The sequence below is a fragment of the Ornithodoros turicata genome, chromosome 5 (assembly GCF_037126465.1).
Source record: "Ornithodoros turicata isolate Travis chromosome 5, ASM3712646v1, whole genome shotgun sequence".
Classification (NCBI taxonomy): domain Eukaryota; kingdom Metazoa; phylum Arthropoda; class Arachnida; order Ixodida; family Argasidae; genus Ornithodoros; species Ornithodoros turicata.
This window is the reverse complement of record NC_088205.1, coordinates 893,170-920,794: the sequence shown is the minus strand read 5'-3', so window position 1 is coordinate 920,794 and position 27,625 is coordinate 893,170. Positions and strand designations below refer to the sequence as shown.

The following is a 27,625-nucleotide window of genomic DNA, read 5'->3' as shown; positions in this document are numbered from 1 at the left end:
CGGGCTTTTCCCTTCAACATTCCACTACAACTTGAATAAACCTGGACCACAGACCCAACTCCGTGCAGTCACCAGTTGTTTCCTTAGTTACTCATTATTACTGTTATTATTGTTATTATTACACACAGGAACACGTTTCCTCCTATTGTCTTGAGCTCCCTCTCTGGTTTTTTGTGTGTGCTCTTCCACCTCTCACCTGCTTCCCTTTCCCGCAAACATTTCCTCCTTTCCCTCTATTCCACCTCCTCTCCCTCAGCCGGTATTTTTCACTACGAAAGGTGGCAACCGTATCAGTATGTCACCTACGTTCATCGTTCTTTTGTAGGAACTGAAATGCTTTTGAGCACCTCGAAGCACTTCAGACTCTATGTATCACTGCTGTCGTCGCTCTAAAACACAGCAGGAAGTGATAATAGACTTCTCCCTGTTTGTAAACAAATGACGTCATAGTGTTCGACAGCGCCACCAACGTGTACAATTGAACTATGCTCAAAGCTAGGGGGCGAACACTGTCGCGCCCGAAAGCCACACTCTTGAGGGGATTAGATGGTCCCTGAAAGGTGCGTGACCTTCGGTACTACTTTTATTTCAATATGAGTCAGCGAACAGCATCCCTCCCCTTCCAACTTGTTTCGGTTTCAGCGTACAATGTTTCACTAATTCATGTTCCACTGTTTTGTACTAACCATTGTACCATATTAGAAGGCCATCGCGCTGTTTATGGACAAGAACGTCATGATGACGTTGCTCGGGTCTATTCGTGGCTTTACGTCGCGAGACAACCATGATCGTGGGTGACGCCAGAAAGTCAAACGAAAGGAAAACTGTCAATTGCAAGTGAGTCCTTGTTACTCTGCAGGGCAAAGGAAAGAGCTTCCATGTTGAGCTCTCTGTTTAGGGTTACGACCCTTAGTCGTTCAGATAGCTGGGCGAGGAAAATAGCACAGAGAGAGAGGAGAGGGTGAAAGTAGCGTACAGGAGAGAAGCACTCATTCAGCAGCGTGTATATAACGTGCCTGGACCGTTCGTGTGTTATGATGCACATGGGAAACAACGAAAGCACTGTCACGAATAATTCGTACTTTACATCTGAGCAACACCTGAGCCTATGAATAAAGATGAGTGCGTTACGGGTATCCGCGCAAGTTTGCTTTTCGCGGGTACACATTTACGTGTCATCGCGGGTAAGGCGCCGGTTGACCCGCACTGCGTCACAACAGCCGCAGGCACAAAACCAGCCCTTTTTGTGTACGACCCGATTTACCGCGAACATTGTGCCCAAAGTATTTTCCAAGTCGTTCCATATCCAGTGCTTCCGTGGTGTGCGAGATGACAGCTTTGTCATTTACTTGCACCATGTTCTATGCTTACCCTTTGCGAGAGAGAGCAGGAGGGAGGGCGAGAGTCCAGCTGATTATGAGACCGGGAAGGTTGGTAATGTGGGCAATAAAAAATGGGGCAGGGTATCGCTGAAACTTCCCATTCATCATCTCAAAATAAAGTTGTTGTTGTTATTATCAGTCACGTTTGCCACATAGGGCTAATTTTGGCGACACGACGACTGGTTCACTTCGTGTTAGTAACCTGGCAACCACGTCAACTGTCGCCACAGCGTCTGACTGTTGGAAAAGTGGCTCGCTTACGGACAATGTATCCAGCATCAATAAATCATTTCGTGCTGTGACGATCATGTGGAATAACTGAAACATGCGTGCGCACTGGGCTGCGGGTACCCGTTAGGATGTGCGGGTGCAGGTGCGCGTTGCACTAAAGACTTTGCTGCGGGTGCGGGTACGAATTTTCGTACCCGCACTCATCTCTACCTATGACGTTCATTTGTTCACGGGTTTCCCATTTCGCTAAAACCAGAATTTGCCCAAAACTTATCCGTGAAATACCCTCCCTGGTAAAATATAGGCAAAAATGCTGCCGGTATTTGGCCGATTTAGCTCCCGTCGGCGAGAGGAATCCTGCAGTGACCTGCTTTTCAGTTTCGTATTCTCCCGACATTTTGGTCCCGCGCATCGCCATTTGCATCATAAGATGGCGCCGCCTACGACTCTACGTTAGTTTCGTTATGTCGATTGTCCTTGTCCGCTCCTTATCATCATACCGCTGATATTTGCCGTTCCGACAGGATGTCTGCGGTAGCAACAGTTTTGATTCGCACAGGATCGAGCGGCACATTTAGTAAATGTCATTCACTGGCAAGCACATCTTCAGTTTGTATACAAATACTTGACTTGGTCTGGGGAAGGGAACGCCAGAGCTGAGCAACTGGTAAGTTGATCGTTCTCTTTTCATTAAAGAATTGTGCTCCGTATATCGCTCCTTTGTTATAACACTCTACTTCTGGTTTAGTATTCAAGGCATTTTCGGTCAAGCCTGAACTTTCACTTATTAGTTGTGAGCAGCTCAGAATAGACTGGAATTGTGTAATCTTTCGAGCGTGCTTGCTTGCTTATGAGGGTGGTATGCACTATTTTGGAGTATGCTTGGGCATAGAGCCGACGTTTCTTCTACGTCCTCATGGTACAGGGCCACAAAAAGAATGTGAAGGAGGTAGGTATAGGTAGGTAAAAATGAAGTAACACACAACGTGCGTCCGTATTTCCTCTCATCTATCTGATCTACAATCCGGAAGATTGTATTTGAAAATTCGAGGGAAGATAATGATTGCGTGTTCCAAAAAGAAGTAGTGGTGGATGCAGCTGTAGCCGTAAGCTGCACTGGCATGCACGGCCCTATATTATACTCGTTGAGCATTCCTGTTGCAGAGATACTAATGCAAGGGGACACCATCTTTGGGGACGAGGTCGGTACAGCAAGTTTCTTGCGTCCCAGAAACAAGCTCTTGCCCGTAGTCAGGTTTCCAAGAAAACGCATTATCAGAGTGTGGTTGTGTCGAGGCTCACACAGGCTTGTGTGAGCTTGATGTGCTCTAATGTGTTTTTATTTAGAATTCACGAAATGCACGTGCCCAAGCCATAAACTGCCGAATGCCATATAACTAACTTAAAAATGGATTGACATACTTTAATGCCATATATCATTATAATTGGAGATGTAATGTACAAAGCGATAAAAACCACGCTGTTTGGTCGTACAGTGCGATATAATCCCCAGTGCGGACGAGATGGATACAAAGTGCATTGACTGACTAATAAAATTTTAATCCTTGGTGCTTTTATCACTCTTAAAATGTATTGAACGCACTGGTGCAAGTGGTTTATAGCTTTGCACATAGTCAGCTTTCGAAAAAATTGGAGTAAGTTGCACAGCACAATCAAACAAACCATCGAATAATAAAGTTGAATGTACTGAAATTGTAAATTAAATTGCGAGCTATGGAAGGAAATTAGAATAAGTTGTGGATGGCATAATTTGGTGATCAAATTCATTACAAATCTGTAAATGACCCAAATATTGCTTGGTTAGAATGCTGTATTGCTCGAGTCTTGTATTGAACCTATTGGTGTTTGAGGTATGAGTGTCCTAGCATGCTTCTATCTGCCACTGTACACATACTATTTTTTTTTTCCTATTTGTTCCGAGACAGCTGTAAAGATATACTGGAGCCGATATTGCCTCTTATCACGTGCAGCCAGAAGCAATTGCTGATGGAACAGTAAAACTATACAGCTACCACTTTTAAAATGCCTCTTCAGATTGATTGCTGTAGATCAGAGCTGAAGGAGTGCGTGGATCTGTGCACAATTCTTATTTATTATCATTATTATTCGGTTATATGCAGCTGGCTAAAACTGCAACAAAGGTTGAAGAGGTGGCAGCAGGAATTGGCTCGTGCTTGTACCTGACTTGTTAGTCATGACATTCACTCGTAGCAACACAGACTACAACAACTACAATGCCGGGCAACAACTAAGGTGCTTCGAGAGAACTGCTCTAGCAGTAAATTGACAAATTTTGGTACCTTAAATCTTCTCATGGCCTTACTGTGAGCAAGTCTTCTGTTTACATGTCGTACACTTCCTCGTAATATGATCTTTATGCTGTTGAGAACTTTGTACACCTCAGAAGCTAATTCACATGTACAGTGCTGATGGTCATTATTTTTGCAGTGTCCTTCGGGAGATGATACTTAGGGAAGTTAGAGGCTGTCCCTGGCTTCCATGTACCTTGCTTTGCATCCATTTATTGACTCATAGATAGCCAGTACTCCAAGAGAGAGAAACTGGAATGGGTGTCTGACGTTATAGCTCTTTCCTCGCTTGAGCAATGTTTTGTTTCCTCTCTTACTGCAGCGGGAAGAGATAATGAAACAGCTGCTTCGATGAAGGAGCCTTGAAAGTAGCTCAGAGATAACCGGCAAAATATAGGAGCTATGAAACTATGTAAGTGCATATTTGTGACGTTTTATTTGCTTTTCTGAAAAGTACGGTTTGCATTGCATGGTACGATAATATATTTGCTCTGTTGCACGTACTTTGTTGCTGCTCTTAATGAATATTGAATACTGAATGGTCAAATTTGTGGAGACCAACGTGTGGAGCATACATAACCTTTTTGTTTAGCGAATTTATATTGAAACATATTTAAATTTGTTACGCTACATCAGGAATTACTTTTTGTAGCTGAAATGAAAGCAGCACAGGTAGAACTTGGTTGATTATAGGTGAAACTGTCTGGAGAAAAAGCTTTAGCTTTGAAAAACAGCTTTCGCGTACATGCTACATTACCTTGGTTTTTCTTATGCTTGGTTACCTTGGTACCTTGGTATTTTCCTGATGCTTCACAATTCTTTCTTGTTCCTAGGTCGGATACCTGGTCGTTACATCACTTCTTGCCTTCTATTTTTTGGAATGACAATCATTTCATCGCACAAATTTGACCTCGGAATTGCCATTGTCGCAATGGTGAATGGTACCCTTCATTCTTCAGCATCTCACAATTCAAGCACTGACAACTCAACGCAGCTCGCATCCACTGACGGTGTGGTGTGTATCATCAAAGAAATATATTTTCTTCCTAACTGCACTTCCTACATTCTATTGGTACACAAACAATGCGTCATTCTTGGAACATTGTTCAAATGAAGTAAAACTAAATCAGCCTGGATGTAACAAATAATCAAATGATAATCTTTCGTTGATGTGAGGGGGAGTGCTCCGTGTACATGTCGCATGTTCTTTTATTCCCATTCTTGAGAATATTCCTTATATTTGAGCTGTCTCCAGCCTATACCATTCTGTGTCGAAGTGATGGTTCATTTTTAGGTGTTCTTTCATTTAACATTTCAAAACTGATGCTTTAATGCATGACCAAAAAGAGATTAGTTTTATGTCGTACATACTTGCTGATGCATATGCTTGGTCACTGATTAGTGGCTAGAACGTCGCGCAGAAAAGTGCAAAAATGGTTGAGTCAAAAGAAAATGAATGCCTCTACAACAATTCAACCTTAGCCATATGGTATTTCCTTGTGGCAAGGGTTACATTGAACACGAGACAATTGAAGTTCTGAGGCTGGAACACATAGAAAGGACAATCTGGTAATCCAGAAGATATGGGTTCGAGTCCTACAACTGGCTAACCTTTTCAATGACTTTTAAGGGTTACATTGTTATCTTGAAACATGCTTGCAAAGTCCTTGACAACCTGTAAAAATGTGTCACACATCACATTTGGAAAAAAATTTTTAAGGGCAAACGTTTCAATGTTTTTCCTGCAAATTTGTCACAAAACCTGTTGGTGGTGCCTGAAATGACCATTAGTCCTCAGCACAGGGTACATTTCTTGTTGCTAGTAATCACTACTATAAACTTTTTATGGCTAAGTCTTTTTTTTTTTGTGTGTGTGTGTTTCTGTCAAGGTGGTATGTTCCGCTTGCATGTGGATGTCATTAGGAATGTCAACTAACTGTACCTTTTTTCTTTTTCGTAGGAACATAATTTGCGCAGATTATCATGGTCTCCATCCATGCAAGGCATCATTTTAGGGTCATACTTCTACGGAGTGATTATCCCGCAAGTGTTTGGAGGACGTTTGGCTGAACGGTTTAGTGCAAAATGGATGCTTGGAGGTGGTGTAATGGTATCTTCAATGCTTTGCTCTGCAACACCCTGGATTGCGACCTTAGGAGCAGCGCCTCTGGTTGTGCACAGGATCATTCTAGGACTGACTCACGTAAGCCATTTATGATAGCGATCGTGCATTGCGTTTGCCGCGTAAATCTTTATGGACACCTAGCAGTGACTTCTGTAACAATCGAGTGCCTTGTCAACAGCTTCGTAACAGCTTTACAATAGTTCCCATTGTAATTTGGTGTGCTGGCCTTACACTGTAGCTGGCACATACACACACAAAATTTTACTAATCCTGCGTCGAAGTACCACATCAGCTGAATGGTGACTAATTGCAGCGCTATCAGTGCTGACTATGAACTGATATCTCATAGTGCCCAGTATTCTCAGAAAAAAAAATACTCCCTAAAAATCATATTGGTAGAATCTCTGTCAGTTTGGATTTATCGTAAGTTTTATGCACGATCTTTGGTATTCTAAAGCGATGTTCTCACGCCAACAAGCATTGTGCTGTCAACTCCAGCAAAGTCTCTCGCCTTGGTATTTTACAACCGAAAACGTGAGTCATATTTAGCCAAGCTCATTTAAGATGCCTTCGAAAGCACCAACATACATATTGTGACAAGCATGCCAAATGCTCAAGTTTTGAACTCTTAAGTTTCGGACAACACCCGGACTAAATTCACGAGAAAAATTGGATATTTTCTAGCACTTGAAGGATAGCACTCTGAGTGCATGTGCGTGTGTGCATGTTACCGCAGAATAAAGCTCAATGCAGTTGTGTGCTTACGGAAAGTAGGGAATAATGAACAAATTATGTATTGTGTTAACACAACCATTCTAATATGTTGTAATGTGTGATTCTTTTAGGGCCTGAGCATGCCCGCTGGAGTGGCATTAGTGGCTCAATGGGCACCAAAGAAGGAACGCAGTACTTTTATGGCTGTATTATACTGTGGTCGCTATGTGGGAATAGTCACTGCTATGCTTCTTTTTGGTCATCTTAGTGGCTTATCTGTCGCTGGAGGATGGCCATTTGCATTTTATATTTCAGGTTAGTGGAACTCGCGTTAAATAAATACCTACGGTGAACCCTCGTTAAGATGACCACCACCGTTCCCGTTGTTTTCGGTCATGAAGTGAATTGTCATAATAATGTGAAATGCACCCTCCGGACCGAGCAAAAGCCTACGTAATTAGGATGACTTATTTTCTGAAAAAGTCTGTTACCAGTGTCTGCTTGGAGCGATTATCAGTTTTCGGGTTTCACCCTATCTCTACCCGGATGTACCTCCCAAGTGCATTGCTGGACCGCTTGGGTTAAACCCTCGGGTATAGACGGGGGGTCTTACTAGGAGTGTGCAAATCCGAATATCTCGAGTCAAATCGAATATCGCGTCTAACGGAGGAAAAAATGTTGAATTCCGAATTCAATATGAAATAGTTGTGTAAAGTATATTATACATTCTTTCTGCATTAAAAGTTTGCAATTTCTAGCACACGAGAGACCCACGTTCTGTGGGAAGCCTGTACCCTTTAATGTTGCATGATAGTGTTTCCTGCTTTTTAGGTGAGTGCATACTGGGGTAATTATATTGATTTCAAAATTCCATGTCATGCAGTGGCATGTTGTGGCCACAATTGTTTCTGGACATCCATAGCCCATAGGTCACTTGTGAAACAGACAAATTGGTGTCTTGCCTCGGCTTTGTTGTGAACGTCTTATAGCTTCTTCGATAGAGTGTGTATGTCTCGCGTGGGGAAGTTACGTTGCTGAAATTTTGAACGAAAGGGACATCTTTAAGGCACCTTTTTTTGTTCCTCGGCTGTAGGCATTATTTAAGAGTGTATGAGAATTTGTCTCAACTCCTTGTCTCGGGTCTTACTTCACAGCCATGCATCACCAGCTTGTCAGCGACATTTTGCTTCTGTCGATTATTTAAGAGTAACTTTTTAAAGACAACCTCCCAGACATCAAATCAAAATCATCCGCTGGCACCGCTAAACTGCACACGGGAGAGACGCCACCCCTTCCTCAGGAAAAGTATGCGCAGTAAACTTGAGCTAACATTATGCTAAGCTAAACTCCAGTCCGTCTGCGTGGATCTTGCAGCACAGGCAAATTCGTAACGCTGGCTTCGATGTTGTAAAGCAGGCTTCACATCATGCAGGGAAGCATCAGGTGAAGCCCACTTTCGGGAGATGTCGCTCATATTCGGCGAATAGTCGAATATATTCAAAAAACCGAAACTTGGCTACTCGATTCACGAATCGAAGACTTGCAGTGACTGATATTCTATTCGAATTCGAGAACCCAAATATTCGCACAGCACTGGTTTTGACCTCGTTTAACCTCGATACACAAGGTTGTGATATTCCAGAGATAATGCAGTACTGCTCATTCATTATCCTTGGTAATGTGGCTACCTCTGAGAGTATGGTATCTCAGGTCAGAGATAATGTGGGTCATTTGTACTTAGCAAGACTTACAAAATTTAGAACAAACAACAGACAGTTCAGATGGAAACCTTAAGGAAAGCAACCATTTTTTTTTTTTTTTTGCATTCAAGGTCAACATGAGTGCAAAGGGTTCCGGTAGTTCATTTCACGACAACAACAAAAGTTTTACCCACAAGATCTTTTTAGATCAAAATCAGTACCCAACTTGCTTTAATTGGAAGTCAGAATCAGTCAGCATGACTTGGTGGTTGAAATATTGCAAAACAGTGAAAATATGTACTTGTAATGGGAATATTTGCAAGCAGTAACCTGTGATTGTCAAAACCCTCCTTCAGCGTCTTGATAGGGACTGTATTATACTTGTACGATGTTATTCCAATGTAGCGTGACATATTATTCCTGTGCTGCACAGTAACTCAAGCTGTTGTCAACTTGAACATGGGAAGTGCCCGAAACTTGACATATTATGAGCACTGTACAGTGCTTCTTTAGTCTAGTCCAAAGAAACCTTACTTTATGCTTCATCAAGCTAGTATAATGCAAGCTTGCCTCGGTTCCTCAGGTGTCATTGGCTTTGTCTGGTCTATGCTTTGGTGTTTCCTCGGCTATAATGACCCTGCTGAGGATCCTAAAGTTGATGAAGAAGAACTGAGGAAAATAAAAAGCAGCGCATGTGTGGGACCACTCAAGTCGGAGGTACGAAGCATTTCACGCATACAACCACTTTAAATGCCCGAGCAGTAAAATCTTTCAAAACGTGCTAGCATTGTGTCCTAGCTGGACAGATTAGGAAAGATAAGCAGCTTTATTATCTCTGCGCTTTTCTGTTATATGTGTCTGAAAATGAAACTGCTTGCCACAATTGACCTTCCATAACTTAAAACCTGAGACTTGTCTGTGTTGTCCCCTAGTCTCAGGTTTTAAGTTATGGATGTATACCACCAGCTCACTTGCCTACCTCTCTATCCTAACATTTGACCTTGCCTAATTGATGCTGTGCTGTCCTTGTGGCATGTCCTTGCGTGATGTACTCGGGAACATTATTTTCATCGCTCCTCATAATTAGTCTCGTTTCTGTCATAGATGCTTAGACCCTCGCTTTTCCAGGTTTTATGTTTTTCCCAAATCTGGTAAAAATCAGGCCTTATGTTTGAAACCCGCGAGATATCAAGTCAAAGAGCGTATTTGTTAGGTGGAAAAGAAAAATGACAAGAGGAACACTCAAGGTGGTGACGGGGCATTTTCCTGGTTCTACCTAAAATAAGCGGTTCTCTGTTGGTTTTAAGACAAAAAGCAGGTCACACTGGGTCTAAAACTAAAATACGAGGCTCTTGTGATGCATCGGCAATGAGTCAGAACTTGATCCTGTAATGCACGTCAGAACAAAGACATGAGAAGATAGTGGCGCCCTTTCATGCATGGAGATCAGTCAGTGTGACTGGTATTTTTGCAGGAGGGGCATGCTCACTTGCACAAATTTTGCTTTCCACTGGTAGCATATATTTTTTAAGTAGCGACAAAAATCTATTACTTGACACCTGCCGTTTCCTATTTAATTGCATACCGTGAGTGGAAGCTCTTGAGCATATTCTAGTCATTCTGCCCTGTGTTAGCATGTGTCGTTTGTTACACTAGCTTCCTGTATACAGAAAGTTGTCGGTGTACAAACCCTTCGAGCTTCAGCTTTCCCTACGAAGATGGATTTCCTCTGCAGCAGGAACAAAATTTTGTGAGTTGGAATGCAGGCTAACTAACCTATTACTATACACATAATGCTTGGTGATTTTGTTTAGCTTACATGGCACGTGGTTTATATACCCCACGAACTACACGTTAAACCTGGCTCTGCACTTGTGCTACAAAATTTAGTTTGACGAGCTCCCTCTGGCCTCTACCTACCTTTGTTCTGCGTTCTATTTATCTGTAGTGTTTTCTATTCTGATTGGACTCCCATTTACGTGACACATGTTTTGTAGATGACTCCACACGAAATGAGGCATAAAAAGGAACTTTGAAATACTCACTGTGTTTCTCCTTAGCAGAAAAAAGCAGTACCCTGGAAGGCAGTGCTGTTATCTCCACCTGTGTGGGCCTTAGTGGCAGCTCGTTTCTCCAACATGTGGGTTTCCATGCTCCTTTTTACCAAACTGCCTGCTTATTTAGAATCCGTTCTTCAGCTGTCTCTCAAACAGGTATGTCTCCCGCATTATGCAACAAATTCCTCGTACTATCCGTGCCTTTTATATGATTTTCAAATTTTGGGTAGTTGTACGATAGAAAGCTCTCGCACCCCTTTTTGGTTCTACACTAATTGTAACTAACACAGTCTACAGGAGACAGGACAGTGGAACTCCCATTCCATTTTTGTATGGGGAAACTCTCGCATAGCATATTTCCAGCCCAACCAAAGATGTCAGCAAATATAGGCCTACTTGTATTGTTGAAAACTTTGTGAATTGCCTCGTGTCAGCATTGTGAACATTGCAAGATGACAAGGGTGGTGTGTGCATACGTGAAACCCATAAGCCACAAGAATTTTCCATTTCCCCACTCCCGTTATTCTGTACAGGCTGCTAGAGTATTCTCGTTTAAATAAAATTTTGTATTTTTCGCAGCTTTGCTCCTTATTTTTAACATGTGGACCATAAGTCCATGCAGCCTCCATGGCAGCTAGCACTGTGCACCAGAACAGATGGACAGTACTGCTTATGTGAAATTCTATGACAACGTCTATTGATAAATAGCAGCAGACAACAGTGCGCGTAATATTTCAGGAAATGTTCTCCTTGGTAATATTTCGGACTGCTAGAGCAAAGTTATGTTTTTGGGAAAGCGACAAATAGATTCTGAAATCGTGTAAATAAATAAAAATTAATGGAAGCGACTGGTGATGAAAAGTGGTGATTGCTTGGCAGACAGCTAGTGCTAGTAATTATGTACGTATACAGGGTGTTTGCTCTACCGTGTCCAGAAATTATATTTAAAGCGAGCGATAAAAGAAAAGCAAGTGGTACTTTTCTGCTACTTGAGTAAGAAACAGGTACTGCTTGACTAGTAGCACCTGTTTCTTGGTCAAGTAGCTGAAAAGTAGGCTCGTTTCTCTTTTATCGCTCGCTTTAAATAAAATTTCTGGACACACTAGGGCAAACACCCTGTATATCAAAGTGACCTCAAATAATGTTTAGTACTATGTAATGTTGCTGCTTGTCTGGATTTTGGCACTTGATCCATCAATCCTGTTGTGCTTGGAGTTGCTGTATTGTGTCGGCTACTAACCAGGAACGGGTTTGTGCGTGCCGTTTTATAATAAAGCAGTCAGGTTAACCAACATCTCCATTTTTTTTCTTTTACCAATCAATCAACCAACTCACATCTGGCTATAAGGCAAGTTTGTGATGGTTTAGGTGACATCTCCCCAGCATGGTAATTTTGCTGCTTGGGAGTCTCTCTTCTCCTCCATTCAATCTTCTGTTCTTCAGTAAGAGGCAGTTTTCTTGGTCATTCCATAACCACCTCTTGCAGTAAAATGCAGAACACGTGACAGGTGTGTGTTGTTACCAGCTCCCGTGGTGGTTAGGATGATTGAAAGGATGCGGGTTCGAATCCTAGCACTGGCTGTGCTATCTGAGGTTTTCCAGCGACTTTCAAGACTGCGCAGTTACCCCTGAAGTCACCCCAGGATGCATACTAAACCCGCAATCCTTCCTGCCATCCTCTCTACGCTGCTCACAGTGCCAGCTGCTTGGTGGTGCGGAACTAAAAAACTTAATCTGAACCAGTGTTATAGTCCATGAGACGCGGCCTGATGCTGTGCCACACCAGCTGTGGACCTGCCAGTGACCGATGCTCCATACCCTGTTGCGCGGCGCTGTTCCAGTGCGGTGCTCGTGGCCCAATCTGTTGCCGCACTGAAAATCCCGGAGGAGCAACAGTAACGGCCCCATTATTATTGAACAGCCAGGTATAAATGGCCTATGTACAAAGTTGTCTCAAAGATACAGCCTACCAGAAGATTTTACGTGGGTCTAGCATTTTTGTAACACCGTGCCACGAGCAGTGTTGCCACGCTCTCCCTGGATACTGCACCCATGGCATTCACTAATTCCGCTAAGTGGTATTTAGGAGTCTCTGTCGACAGAAAATCTTGAGGATACCACCGTAAGGCTGTCACACTTAAAGAATTCCTGAATGTGTAGTAAATACTAAAGTATTGTCACTAGAGTACTGGCATAAATATGCGAGTAATTACGGTACTTAGTATCCCTTGCAGAGAAAAGTGCACGCTTACAGTTTATTTGCATGAGATTACTAGCCTCCTCGCTTGCCCTTTTACTGTGGTCAGGCAATGTTTATCGCTCAATTGGTAATACAGGCTGTTTCGGCCATGGCTTTGCAATCGCTTTTCTATACCCGCTAACCACAATACACTTGCTGTGCATGTACCCATATTATGCAGTACCAACAGGCCCCACATTTTGAGTACCCATATTATGTTGCGTTGCTAATGGTAGACACGTGGGCACTGAGCCAACACATGTCAGTTTGGGTAAGAGAGAACTGATGTTCTGAGGCTGGAACAACATAGAAAGGACAAAGAAATTAACGATGAAAGAAGAAAGTCACTGAAAAGGTTAGTCCCTTGGAAGTCGCTGGGGAGGTGTGTTAGCTTAGCTCAATTGGTAGAGCCCTGGACTGGTAATCCAGAAGATGTGGGTTCCAGTCCTACAGCTGGCTAACCTTTTCAGTAACTTTCTTCTTTCACTGTTTCTCAGTTTGGGTCTTTGATTTGCGTGACTTACGCTTTTTCAGTTCTAATAGCCCGTCTTCCTTTCTTTCTTCTTTCAGAATGGAAACTTGAGTTCCCTCGTGTTTGCCTTCACCATTCTTACCATGCTGGGGTCCGGACTTTGTGCGGATTGGCTACTACGACACGGACTGCGAACAACTTTAGTCAGGAAGTTATTTCAGCTGACAGGTACGATGGTCGGCAGAAACTCGCAATAAGATCTTGCGAAGGTCATTTTTAGGTAATGGGGAAGTGAGGTTACTTTTATGACACACACACACTTGCGAGCAGCTAAGCCAACAAATTAAATGAAACGTCGACATCTTCGGGGCACAGTGTGGACTGCTTTCAGATTCCCCTCATCTGTCTTATCTACCGTTATCTTATACTGGCCAAGTTTGTGGTTGCTATATCCACTTTTTCTTGCAGCTAATTTGGGACCTGCAGCGTGCCTTATAGGCATAGCCAATGCTGGTTGTGACCAATGGCTCGTGTTGTGCTTTCTCATCATCGCCAAAGTAACCCTGGGCACCTTCACGGGCGGGAATGTGCCAGCAGTGGTAGATCTGGCACCGATGTATTCTGGTGAGGACTTGCCATATGCTGTTCTGGCATATGGGTGGGAAATATGATAGGGCGGTGGGTACTAGAACACTGCACAGGCATTCATAGGCCTTCCTTTGATTTTCCCGCACATACCCAGCCCAAAGAATTTTTAGATTTCCCTACAGAATAGCAGGCTATTAAAGTTGAATGTGGCTAACTAACAGAGCTGTAGCACGGGCCAGAGACCAATCGTGGCCCACTGCAAACAATACATCCGCAGAAGAAAAAAGTTGCGCGTTGGACTCGTATTTTTTTTTACAGTGTTTTAGAATGCACATACGAGGGGGGACCCAAAAGAAACCGGAATTGTCCTCGTGAGGGCGGATCCCTTGTAGTACAAGCTTCCACCGCTAGGTGAGAGTTGTACGAACTGTTTTGCATCAGTGCACCAGATGGCGTTGTTGTGCAACGCTGCATTCGGCTTCAGTGAATTCTGTTGTCAGACCCCTTCAATGCGTTTGCCTATTTCGCGGTGGCTGATTTGCACGAACAACGTGCGGCAGTGAAATTTTGTTTCCTGTTGGGCAAAAACGCATCCGAAACGGCAGTTATGCGACAGACGGCTTACAAGGAGGCTGCTTTGAGCAAAACACAAGTGCGCGAATTGATTTCTCGATTTAAACGAAGCGAAATGTCGATTGACGATCAACCTCGGTCCAGACGGACTTCGACCAGCCGCACTGAAGTAAATCTCGACAGAATTCGTCAAACCCTCTTGCAAGATCGCAGTCGGACCATTGATGAGCTTGTGGAGTTGGCAGGGTTGTTGTAGAGCTCATGTCAGTGAATTTTAGCGAACGATTTGCACGTGAAACGAGCTGCAGCGAAATTTGGCCTCGACTGCTCACGTCCGAACAGAGAGAGCTGAACATGGCTGCGTGCCGTGCGTTGAAGGACCAGTTGGAGACGGACCCGGACTTTCTTTCTAAAATCATAACAGGAGACGAATCTTGGTGCTACGCTTACGAACCCGAAACGAAACAGCATTCTAGTCAATGGAAAACAGCCAGTTCACCACGACCCAAGAAAGCACGACCAGTGAAGTCGCACGTCAGGACAATGGTGATCTGTTTCTTTGATGTGAGGGGTTTCTGCACTCGGAATTTGTTCCGCCGGGTCAAACAGTCAACCAAAGCTCTTATTTGGAAGTTTTAAGAACGTTGCGCCAAGATCTAGGGAAGAAACGTCCCCAGCTGTGGCATTCAGGTGACTGGTTCTTTCACCATGACAACACACCTGCGCACACCGCGCTGAGTGTTGAGCAGTTTTTGACCAAAAATGGAATGACCCCTGTGCACCACCCTGCCTACTGATCTGATCTCGCCCCCTGTGACTTTTTTCTGTTCCTCTGGATGAAGAAAGTCTTCAAAGGGAAATGTTTTGCCGATGTCGAAGAAGTGAAACAGAAAACGGCACAAGCACTATAAAGCATCAACGTCGACGAGTTCCAAAACTGTTTTGAGCAGTGGAAAAAACGTCTGGACAGGTGCATTGCATCAAAGGGAGATTACTTTGAAGGTGTTTGAAGTTAGAGCATGCAACAATAAAAACACAATTTTTTAGAAAATAATTCCGGTTTCTTTTGGGTCCCCCCTCGTATGTCAGAAACTGGGAAGGCATGCTGGGAAATTTATAGGTTCTGTTGCCTCATCTGTGAATGTGTGTAATTTCAGCGACACTAAATGGGATGATCACAACGTTTGGTCAAACAACAGGTGTCCTGGCTCCACTCGTGGCAGGGATGATGACAAATGAGACAGTACGTATATCGGACGCAAAGGTTTTGCGGATGTATTTGTATTTCTGTTTACAATGGGATCTGCACAGCCTTCTTTTACGCAGCCCTGTGTCATGCTAGGGACCCAGACTTTGTTGGTTCCAGTTTTATTTGGGTTAGGGGGTACGCATTGAGCGCAATTTTATTCCCGAAATTCTAGTAAAGACTTTGGAAAGATCCCACACGGTATTCAACTGCAGATTTTTCCTGGTTTGAGAGTAACTTCCCTCAGTATAAGGACATTTGCACTTGATTCAACTGCAGCCAAAAAGAATCTCAAACAGCATATCTCAGCACAAAGGAGCTTATTATTACGGGTTTAAGCCCCCGGGTTTTCCGCGTTTCCGCGCGGAATTTCATGGAATGCACAATCTTTCGTATGGCACAGAATTTCGCGGAATGTGCTCGAAATTTTGCGGCGTTTTGCGTGGAATTGCACGGAAATCCAATTGGGTCGAAGGACGCGATTGGCGGGATGTGGACAGTCGCTACGACGTGCAGCGTCGCAGGAGAAGTATCGCACGCTCACGCGGAATAACGTCAGATAAGAACGCATTCTCTGCATGCTGCCAACTGCTCCAAAGTACACGGACGTTTCGACATATTTTCTCACGTATTTTACGCCATCGGATAATTTGCACATCGCATATTATTAGGGGTGTGCGAATCCAAATATTTTAAGTCGAATCGAATGGGGGGAAAATTTTCAAATACTGAATCGAATATGGAATATTCGTGCAAAATTTACAAAATGTGACTTTCGCACTAAAAGTTTCTATTTTGTAGCCCATGGCTTTAGTGTAATTTTTCTGGCATTAACTGTCACGAGAGAGAAACGCAATTCTTCCGCTAAAAGCTCCTACTCTTTAATTTTACATGAGAGTGCTTACACTTACTGGAGTGCTGGAGTGATTGCCTTCATTTCAAAATTTTATGTCAGGCAGTAGCATGTTACACGGACGAGGCTGTAATTGATTCAGACAAACCACGGGCCATTTGTGAAACAAACAAATTGGCCTCAGCTTTGCCTTTAGTTTCTTTGCATTCCCCCTGGGAAGTTGCACTACTGAAATCTTAGACGCATCTTTAAGACACCCTTCATGTTCGTGGGCTGTCAGACATCAAATCAAAGTTCCTCGTCAGCACCGCTAAACCGCATGTGGGGGGAGTGCCACACCTTCCACAGACGATGTCTACAAAACTAACTTTGGATAACTTTATCTTAAACTAAACATCGTCCCGCCTGTGTTGATCCTGCAGCAAGGGCAATTTCCTAAAGCAGGCTTCACCTCATGCACGGAAGCATCAGGTGAAGCCCATTTTCGGGTTTTGTCGTTCATATTCGTGGAATAGTCGAATATTCGTAAAATCGAATATTGGATATTCGATTCGCGAATCGAATAGTTCAAGCGTTTGATATTTGATTCGAATTCGAGAACTCGAATATTCGCAACACCCCTACATATTATTCTTTAGTTTAGCACATATCTTTGTAGTAGCACTAAAAACGACAAGAAAGCAAAAAATGGCGTAATATGCTCACCCGCATTTTCGTGCGCGGATATCTGGCACGCGCGTCTCAGCGACCGTGGCGATTACCTTTCGCAAAGCCGTCAGTGCTACCCAAGTTACATTGTGGTGATTTTGTTTGATTTGCGCGCATTTTCGAGTGATGATCCGCTGACGCGATGAACGATACTGTCACTCGAACTACAAAACACGGAAGAAACGCTGGACCCAGCGTTTCTTTCCGCATACCTTAAAGTGACAAGTTTGCGAACATAGCGTGCTTTCAGTTCCCAAGTACACGGGAAAAAAGTATGCTTCTTGCCGCGGAAAATCGCGGAATCTAAAAGTCAGTGCCGCAGATTTTGAATTTGCTGCATCTGAAAACTAGGGGCCTTATATAACATGTTACATTTAGATATCTTTACGTATCGATAGATAGGCATAATATTGTCCAGCACATCTTACTTTTCTTTTCAGAATCCAGAGTCATCAATAGGATTGTTGCAGCTACTCTGGGCTCGAGTGTTCTACCTGTCAGCAGGCATCAGTATTGCTGGAGGACTTTTATTTGCTCTTTTTGGCTCAGCTGATAAGCAACCATGGGGTGATAATCAGTATGGAAGTGTCTGCACTGATTCAGCTGAAGAAGGACGTGCTGGAAAATATGTAGCACCACCATCAGAACTGAAGACAATTGCTGAAAATGCATGAAATGTACCAGGCAGCAGTTTATTTACAAGCTTAATCAGAAGCTGGATTGCTGCATTTTGTTATTACGGTGCTTCATCACGTTGGGGGTTGACATGTGTTCCCCTGTATGAGGCTTTTCCTTGTAACGTTGTCTGTCTGTGAAGGTGTGCGTTTTTACTTTTTTTACAATGTACAAATATGTGGTGTTGCGCTGATCTGAACTTATTTTAACTTTGCTAGGTTTTAGATTTTGTATTGCCATCATTATCATCACATTCACGTAACATCCACATTATACAGTGCCAAACACAGTGATGTGAATGAAACGAGAAATGGCCGCCTAACACACCAGTAACAGTAACACTCAGTACCTTGTAGAGGTGTGCGAATATTGGAAATTTCGAATACGAATCGAATATTTGCGATATTCGATTCGTATTCGCATTCGAAAATTTGATATTAGAAGTTTTCGAATATTCGTAAAAGTTTGAATATTCCATATTTTTTGAATATCAAAGCAGCTTATTACAAAGCTGTTGCGGGCGACGAACATGCATAGTAGAACAGCTGCAAAGCGACGCGCAGATCTTCCGAATGCATCGCTATACGTTCGGTAACCGAAACCGAAACTAGTACGCAGTTGTGTGCAGCCGCCATTTTGAAGTCTGCCCCAGCGAAACCGCGGTACGTTTCATACATCGTCAGCACAGTCGCGGCTTTAGTGGATTGCTATCATATGAGGCCTACAGTTCGGTGAAATTACGGTTAAACATCGTAGTTTTGTTGGCGTTGAGCTGAACACCGCTGTTCACCGTCCCATTGCATGCACAGCCAAAACCTGCGTCTCGAATGCGTTTTTTCGGTTTCGATTTGTGGTTGTAAGTGATATATGATAGAATCATGGTCGCGTGCGATGACGGCGATAATTGAGAAGTGGGATGTGTTGATATTTCGACATAGTTTCTCCGACTCCGGCGCTCTGCGACCGTATGAAAGTGCCAACTAGGACGACGATAACGCTGCAGTCATTTGAAACTGCACTAAGTCTTGTTACATGGAGCGATTTTGCTCGCGACTCACGCGCGTCGTCGTCGGCGCGACAAAGTTTGAGGACCGCGCGCAGATTTTCGCCGTAAAATGACAGGATCGCTGAACACGAACGTTGAGGAAACAATCACGCGCGATACAGCCATACAACATCGTCGAGGATCGCAGTTTTACTGCGCTATACTATAATGCATGAGGCAGTTCCAAACTATGCATTACCGTCAGTAACGATGGTCTCACGTGAGAGCAGTTTCTTGCCTTCACGACAAATGCGGAAGGCATTCTCAATGCAAGAAGAGACCACTTGTCACCTTCATTTTCCTTCTGAGATGCTCATCACTAAACTATCCTATCTTTTCTTCCATTCTGTCTGTTTCACCAGCACTTTACAGTGCCAACACCACTGTTCGTGAAAGATCTTTGAAATCAAAGTTTTTTTACAGTTTTCAACTTGCCTCATGCCTCAGAAGAGCACACTGTTTCGTTGTAAAAATAATTTTACTGTACATGTGCATATAAGCATGTATGCCCTATGCTAAGCCAATACATTAATACATATTCCTCATTAGCACTTGGGACATTTTTCTAAAGACCAGCAGAACGCAACTGCGATGATGCTTGTTTTGGGGGCTTAACTAACTTAATTGACTCTTAGATGTCGTTATGCTATGATGTGATATTTGATATTCGAAGGACAATTTTGTAGATATTCGTATTCGAAAATTTCAGTATTCGCACACCTCTAGTATCTTGTTATTTCCGTTATGCTTAACGATGCTTTTATACGATGCTCTTATTATTCTTGAACCAGCAGTGAACCAGTTTGCGAACCAGTTCGATTTTTGGCATGGCCGAACCTGAACTGAACCGGAACGAAATCCAACCACTGAGAACCCAAACCCGAACCAAACCCGAACCAAACCCGTATTTTTTGTGGTGCGACACCCTGCATAACATCAACATTAAACAGTGCCAAACACAGTGTTGCCAATGTGAAAAACAAGAAACAAGTAAAACACCCATTCTCTTGCCATATCTTGTTATTTCCGTCATGCTTAACACCGACACATCACTGTGGGTCTGCAGTCTTTTTCTGATGTAACATTCAGAATTTGTCTGCTTTTACGCAGTATTTAGTTGTAGCCTAGATGTAGCTTAGATGTAGCCTAGTTGATAAAAAATTGTCTTCTGCCCAGTGTTGCCGATTTAGTTAGTTCTACGAGAGAAATCTCTGAACCGCGAGCATGCTGAAATTTTCTTAATAGGATATGTCCGTGGTTTCTCAGTGAAATATGCATGGCGCTTGTGTATTGTCCAGCAAGCAAACTCATGTGATATGCTTCGTATATTTCAATATCTGACAATGATAAGCACACAAAAGTGACATCTAGTACCTTGGACACCCGTGGTGCAGCCGAAATGTGTCCTACTTAGGGACAGAATACGACGGAAAGCTTCAATTGATGCTCATTATATCTCTCTCTACCCACTCTTCACTTATAAATATTGCTCATTTTGGAGCTTTTCGAGCAGCGTGCTGCTTGCTTGAGAGGAATTAAGCTCGAGGACTTGTTTCTCAAGTGTCAGCCCACTTTTGATTGCCTTGGTGCTGTGCACGTACAAAGACAAACCGAAGACAGGTGCTCACACTAAAGAACAATATAGCCTGACGGTACCCCTTTTTGGACTCTAACAACTAAAACAACAAAATGACACCAGTATAAAAAGAAAAAAACTAAGAGGTAAAAATCGAGGGCAGAGGCTCATTTTTGGCCTTTTCGGTGCAGAGGTTGAGATAATCTGCCAGGCCTCTGTCCAACTTAACAGGGAAATCCCTGCCTACTTCCGGGCAGAGAAGTTGGTCCCCATGAATTTTCACCAGGAGCCCGCCGGTGCAATGAAATGTTGTCCTAGGTAGGGAGGTGTCCAACTTCGGAGGTTTTACTGTATCTGACAATCATAAGCGCATAAAAGATACATCTATAGCTACATATTGGGTACCTGTAGATTTTAACATTTGTATCCCCAATTTCCCATGCGTGGGTGGGTTTACAATCTGTTACGTACCATGTTGGCACAGAGCACACATTCAACGCACTTTCAAAGTTTTTTGCGTGTTTGTTACGATTTATGTGTAAAAAGAAAAGTGGAGATGGACCACCTGCTTGTAATATATTAACACGTTCACCTTTTGTACACCTCTACGGGACAAATTTGCAAGGTGCTACGCAAAGTGTCTGCGCATGCTACACAATGTTTCCATTGATATGCAACTGTTCCACACTTGTGTTGTGCATTTTACGTAAGAAATTGAGAGATGAGTGCCGCAGGTTCTCTAAAGAAGGTGTGTTCATTTGAAACATAGTACAAAGTACATTGCCAGACTGCTCCTATAACACATTTTAGTCACAAATATATTTATTAGTCATCATCAATAGATTTACTATTCCCCCGTCTATTGTTCAAGATTACAAAACGCTGTCAGCATTTCTTCAGTCATGCATTTGCCCGCATTGGCGTGCATGGGAAAAACGAGTTCCTGTCAAGTAGGCATAAGACCCGGCTGTAGTGAGTGTTGCTCAACAAACAAATGAACAAAGTCCTCCTAGGGGATGGTCTGGTAAAATACACCAACAGACTACGCATTTCTTAAAAAAAAAAGAAAGTATAGTCTTGCAACTGACAAGATGCGGCACGTAGCTTAAAAATCTTAAGCAGTCACGCGCATTTGGTATGTCTACACCAGTGATCTGCTGTGACAGCTTTGATGGTTGTGTCAAATTTAGGAATGGTATGCAGCGAGAGCACCTCGCAGTATTTTGAGTTTCATTTCACCGTGGAGATAAAATATGCTATGGATTAGAGTGAGTTGAGTAGCAATATAAGACTCTCCTTTTTTTTTTTTTTTTTTCTTGTTGTTAGTGGCTTGCGCTTTCGGAGGTAAAATGTTCCGACAACGTACATTGAACTAGAGTTATGTATTTATGAAAAATACCTCAAGTGCCTGTAAGGGCATCTCATAAAGGGGGACACAAAGCAAGCGAACTGGCACGAGGATGAAGATCCTTAGAAAGCTCGAAACAAAAAAAGATAATCCGCAAACTGATGACTGTGTCGCTTCCTAGTTCCTGCGAGATCATGTTCAGCAGCTGCCATGTATTCAGCACACAAATGTCAAATATTTTCTCTCTGAGATAGTTGAAATAAACATGTCTCACAGGAGAATTTGACTCAAACCAATTCTTCTGCGGCCCCTTCACTCAAAATATTTCCAAAGCTATTCGTTTTTTCTTTCTCGTGACCAGAGGTGGGCAAATGCCCTCGTGATCTTTGCCCTCACCTCAGTTTTTACCAGTAGAGATTCCTCCTCGCCTCAGTCTTTTTCCCCAAAATCGTCCTCTCCTCTCCTGAACGTGCTTCCTGGAAATTTTCTTCACACCCATCTTATTCAGTGTTTTTTTGGAGGGAAGCTTTCGTCCTATGTATGAGTACATGGGGGAGTAAAAGTTTAAATGGGGGAGTTGGAGCCTACGGGGAATAAAGATATGTAAATGAGCAGTAAGCCTTTACTATAGGTGGCCACCAGGTATAGGCCTTAAACACGTTGAAGGCCAACAAGTTGCACAGAATAATACCGTGATCACTCGTGATTTCTGGTGAAAGGGCTCGCAGAGGTGGGCAATGCCTCGACTGGCGGGAATATGTGCGTCCTGGGCCGACTTCTAAGGGAACGGTGCCATCATATGTCTGAAAGCGTCTGAGGAAAACCCAGGAAAAACCCCAGACAGCGCAGCCGGTACCGGGATTCGAACCCGGGTACCTCCTAGTCTCGACATGACACGGCCAGTACGCTGAACGCTCAGCCACGCGAGCTGGTCAGTCATGTAATAAATTCTATAGCCCTGGCCCTGGCTTTGTAGCCACCAGCTCGCCTGTCTCAGTGGTTAGCGTGCTGGCCATGTTACGTCGAGACTGGGTTCGTATCTTGGTTCCGGCTGTGCTGTCTGGGTTCTTTCCTGGGTTTTCCTCAGACACTTTCAGACATATGTCGGCACAGTTCCTTTAGAAGCGGCCTAGGACGCACATTTCCCCGAGGCTTAAGTCGTGACGTTGCCCAGCATTGTGAGGCCGACAACGGTGAGCCCCTTTTGTAGCTAATGGTCATTCTATGGGGCAGAAGAAGAAGAAAGACACGCCACGGCACGTGAATCACACAAGAAAAAGAAGCATCCTAGAAGAACCAACCAGAGCGTCCCGTGCGCTATCTTGGACCCGATGGCATCTTGTTCTTATCAGATATCCCCACGGTGTTCCTCGTCAGGTGACGGGTTCCGCGGCACCGAACCCAGACAAGAGCGGTGCCAAGGCCGGTTCTCCAGTTCTTTCGGCAGAGGAAGACGCAGGCGGTGTAGACCGATGTCTCTGTTGAAGCGCTCAACAGAACACAGGGTGCAAGAACTTTGGGAGGAATTCTGCGAAGATTTCCGCCGGAGGACCTTTATGGGAGTGACGTGGGATTTTCAGGTCAGTTATTTGCGTTATTTAAAAGTTATCTGGGTGCCCACACCATGTGAGACAGTCGTGTTTCTGCGGTGTCACTTGCTGCGTATGGGACGCCGTACGTGCGGTTATTCTCATAGTGACATTGCATTCTGCTGAATAATATCCGGTTCTATTTTTAACTTAGCTGATTTTGAGCGAAGACTGTTCGCAGCTGTGACAATGCGATAACCATGCAGAGCCAAGTCGAAGGGATTGCCGTCAGAAAACTCTAAATGACACTGCTAATAGGATCGTGCTCAGAGAGCGTCGCTTCTCAGCATCACAGTCCAGACAAAGACCCGACTTCCTAAGACTCCGATCGGATTTTAAAACACCATTCTAGGCTTCGTTATCGAGCAAACGCCTGATAATCTTGGGAGGTCCTTCGCGCGCGACACCGCCGATTGGAGGCGTCACCGACTCCCAGACAAGTATGTCGCAAACGGTACAGCTTTTGACAAAAGTTTACGGAACATGGCACTGGTATATTTCTTCATCGGAACCTCTCCTTGCTAGCTATGAGGAAGAGATTCTTTCCTATTCCTCAGTATGTGTGTCCTGCTAGGGTGTCGCTCCAACGGAGAAATGCGGCACCCCGGTGTTCCGTAAGCTTTTGTCCTGAGCTATACCAAGTAATTTCGTTAGTGGGGAGAACGAGAATCACAATCTGTATAGCAGGAGGATTGTCGTCGGCCGGGGAATGGCGTTTCGGCTGTGCTATCCTGGGACCCGCATATAACATTTCTGCGTTCTGAGAGACTTGTTCTTTCGTTTTAGGTATACGGCTACTCCAGCAATGACGATCCAAGGGCACCTTTTATAGTCCCTGACCCGGAGAAAATTCCTGAACGTTTGCAGCGGACGATAGCAAATGCGTGTAGACCAGCTCAGCTGGTGATCAACGTCGTTACCCTAGAAATAGCCTGCAAAAACTTTTTTCCCTGCCTTGGCCAGACTGCGCCGGAGTGCTCCTGCAAGTGCTGCGCTACAAATCAAGGTTAGAGCAGCCATCTAGCTTGCGTATGTTTGTGCACATGTCCAGCAGCTTTCCTTCGTCGCGAAGGCGGTTACGGCCGTTAACGAACTGCCGTCTTTCAATTTGGCATTGGTGAGAACTTGATACGTTGTGTTGTCCTAATCGCCGTTCGTTCCGCCTCTATTTACGTTAGCAACAGAGTGCATGCACAGACCTAAACACCTAAATTTCACCCACACGATGTTAGTCATATCGTTAACTCTGCCTTTACTCCGTGGAATCATAAGGTGACCGCTTTCCACACCGAGATTGGGAGGTGACGCAGCGGCTGTCTTGTTCCCCGGATTCTCCCTCATACCTTCCAGACGAATGTCGGCCCAGCACTCCTTCATGCTCTCCATCTGTGCACGTCTGTACGACAGCTGCTTCGCATCGCTAACACACTCGACATCTGAACTGAGAGCGCAAGAAACAGACAGGACGGGCGCTAACTTCCAACTACACCTTCGTAGCACACGTGTCACCGTTCTGAGGAAGATCAATTCCTTTTCGGTTAGTTTAGTCTTGTTTCTTGCGATGATATGGCAACCTAGATAGATAGGTTCACATCCATGAGTGTTACAACGATAAGCCAACCACCCCTCTTTTTTCTTGTTGTTCACATGGTTTCGGTGTTCACGCAAGCGATCATTAATGCATCGCCCAGTTTGACCTATATAGCATTTTCCACAAGTGAGTGGTAACTTATACACCACTCCTTCATCGCAGGAAACAAAGGGATTTCTGTGCTTAGTACTGCGAGTGTGCAGTTTCTTCCGCTCTCAGTTCAGATGTCACAATACCACCTAGCCCAATCATCAACCCTTCTCTAGTCACTCGAGGCTTTTCTTTCTCATGTTGTTTCCAGATTGGAATATTGCTCAGTGGTATGGAATTGGTGCTGTTCTCTCCTCCCATATATTGAAAGTGTGCAACGCAGATTTATTCGCGTGACAGGCACTTAGGGCGACGGTAGTATTGTGAATATACTCTTAAATGGCGTAAGATTGAAGCATTAAAGGGGCACTAAAATGCAAAAACAAGTTCAATTCAGATTACGTTACACGCTATGTTATTTTCGTAGGCTTTGAATTATGATAATTCAAAGCCTTGATTGCGTTACGGAGCTACAATCGAAATTATACCGGACTCTTTCTTGCTTCGGCGCTAAGCGGTGAACTTGGTTTCAGCTCGTGCATCGGTGTTTTTAGTCCATGCTGCGCGTGCCACGCCATCGAACAGTCCCGGTGAAAAACATAGTGCGCGTTGCTGTCCGAAGGACGTGAATATAAATGTTGTCAGTGGACAACTGTTGTGGGCTACAATTCAGTGAATCGGTATTGAAAAATGCAGCAGTGCGCATCATGCCGCGCATATACGGAACACCACGATCGGACCCGTTCCAAATTCACACGGCCAGGATAAGTATGCTGTCTCATTGGATGCCGCCAACCTTTGCTTGCAATTGGCCTGCGCCAATTCTCTCGAAGAAAGCATGTAACTACAAGATGACTAATTACCTACACGCACAAGCAAGATAACAGAACGAGAGATATTCCTGGAAAAGGGCGTATTATAGAGGACCATTTCCCACTGGGTGCTTTCTGATGTTGTTGTACGTAATTCAGCGACGGATATTTGAACCCACGTGCTTGATCCCAATAAGATTCTCTATTCTTTTGTGCCGCAGTTGCTCAGTGGCTGGCGAACAAGGTTCCCGAATCTTGTCACGTAATATCTACAGTCTCCAAAGGCGTCGTGGGTACTCCAGTGTCCACTCTCTCCGGTTACTTCTTCAAGGATGGTGCCGGTACATCGACCCTATTCATCCCTTCCTTCCCGGGTCTCGAGATTATTCCGCTTACCATGGACGACATGTTTTGCCGAGACACGACATGCTTCCAGTCGTACCTTGCCGTTATCGCCTTCGTGCCCGAAGAAGCTTTCTCCGCAGTCGCTCATGCTGTTCCATTCATCGACATCGGTTCCACGGACTTTGTCATGGGTGCAGTACACTCCATCAGCCGAGTGAGAAACCATTGGTTCGCTGGTCTGGGCATACGAGGAGCAAATGTTGAGACGGCAACAGCTGTCGCATCGGGCGACTTTCATTCGACAGCCCACGTATGTCGCATGCTGCGCGGTCTTAAGTCCAGGTCCATTCGAAGACCAGTCGAATTTGCCTTTATGTTCACAAATGCGAACGAACCGTGTTTTTTGAACTCTTTTACGGATGCTTTCCCTGGAGTCCCTATTGTGGGTGCTTGCACGCAATATTGTGCTGCATTGGTGGACTCCGACGAGGACGGTTCTTCTTCCCGGGGTCTCTACTTTCGACCGAAGAGTGACGTCGTCATGATGGTCAGTGTTGACGTCGGACGTTAAAACGAAAGAAAGGGCTAATAATTTCTCACCCCCAGAATGAAACTTTTCCTGGGGTTCTAGATATGATTTGTATGATTAGACGATCTAATCAGCCATCTGCGGTCAAGGGGCTCTATACCATTATCTGTGCGCAGCAAAGCATCACTCTCACCTCTCTCGTCAGTGAATAAAGATATAAAACTGCACTGTTTCATGTAGTTGGTCCTGGAGCACGGGTTCGAATCCCGGCATCGGCTGTCTGAGGTTTTCCGTCCACATTTATCCCCCTGAAGTTTGCACTAGACGCATACTAACCCCCTCTACTCCTTCCTGCTGTCCTCTCCCCATATGTCTGTACGCAGCTCATAGCCAGTGGCTTCGCGGCGCTAACGCTGATTTAAAACAAACGCAACCTTTCTATTCGCGCTTGGTTGTACGAGTTACTGCTATGGTCACACCAACGCTCTGCTCTCAAGGCTCTCTTCAACTGTAGGATGCATCGCATTTCAAAAACCTAAATCCGCTTCAACTGCAGAAGCATGTGCAATGTGGCCTTCATGAAATGTGGTACGGGCGATCTCCGGCCTACACAGCGTTAGGTCGGCGCCACCTGTGGCACGCAAGGGTTAATGGAAACTTGACGACCAGAGATGGAGGTGTGTGAAGTAGCAGCCGGGCTAAATCATAACTAGCAGACGACGGAGCAGTGTCCCTCATAGTTCCTATGCTGTTTTGCGTCGGGCGCGCATCTTCGTAAAATCGTGTTATAGTATCGTGAAATTGTGT

General features: G+C 44.3%; 2 protein-coding genes across 4 annotated transcripts; both read left to right on the top strand.

Moving 5' to 3' along the window:
- The first annotated feature begins 2,053 nt into the window (after positions 1-2,053).
- LOC135393776 (sialin-like) lies at positions 2,054-22,143 on the top strand. Of its 3 annotated transcripts, XM_064624032.1 has the most exons (12): positions 2,054-2,280; positions 3,755-3,887; positions 4,266-4,355; positions 4,777-4,958; positions 5,904-6,146; positions 6,914-7,097; positions 9,066-9,199; positions 10,543-10,695; positions 13,349-13,478; positions 13,719-13,874; positions 15,569-15,654; positions 17,659-22,143. In XM_064624032.1, the coding sequence occupies exons 3-12, from the start codon at positions 4,346-4,348 to the stop codon at positions 17,890-17,892; spliced, it is 1,512 nt and encodes a 503-aa protein (XP_064480102.1). In that variant the 5' UTR covers positions 2,054-2,280; positions 3,755-3,887; positions 4,266-4,345; the 3' UTR covers positions 17,893-22,143. The 3 variants fall into 3 exon arrangements, with proteins under 3 accessions (XP_064480102.1, XP_064480103.1, XP_064480101.1); XM_064624033.1 differs by lacking the exon at positions 3,755-3,887 and having other exon boundaries at positions 10,546-10,695; XM_064624031.1 differs by lacking the exon at positions 3,755-3,887.
- Positions 22,144-23,144: 1,001 nt separating this feature from the next.
- Positions 23,145-27,045, top strand: LOC135393774 (uncharacterized). The gene is made up of 3 exons (XM_064624029.1): positions 23,145-23,442; positions 24,238-24,457; positions 26,166-27,045. Exons 1-3 carry the CDS (start codon positions 23,194-23,196, stop codon positions 26,858-26,860), a joined length of 1,164 nt encoding a protein of 387 aa, XP_064480099.1. The 5' UTR covers positions 23,145-23,193; the 3' UTR covers positions 26,861-27,045.
- The last annotated feature ends 580 nt before the right edge of the window (positions 27,046-27,625 follow it).

Coding starts and splice junctions, on each gene's coding strand:
- LOC135393774 (XM_064624029.1), top strand. CDS start 23,194: ATGGCATCTTGTTCTTATCAGATATCCCCACGGTGTTCCTCGTCAGGT. Junction 23,443..24,237: donor GAGTGACGTGGGATTTTCAG/GTCAGTTATTTG, acceptor CTTTCGTTTTAG/GTATACGGCTACTCCAGCAA. Junction 24,458..26,165: donor GTGCTGCGCTACAAATCAAG/GTTAGAGCAGCC, acceptor TTTGTGCCGCAG/TTGCTCAGTGGCTGGCGAAC.
- LOC135393776 (XM_064624031.1), top strand. Junction 9,200..10,542: donor TGGGACCACTCAAGTCGGAG/GTACGAAGCATT, acceptor GTTTCTCCTTAG/CAGAAAAAAGCAGTACCCTG. Junction 10,696..13,348: donor TTCAGCTGTCTCTCAAACAG/GTATGTCTCCCG, acceptor TTCTTCTTTCAG/AATGGAAACTTGAGTTCCCT.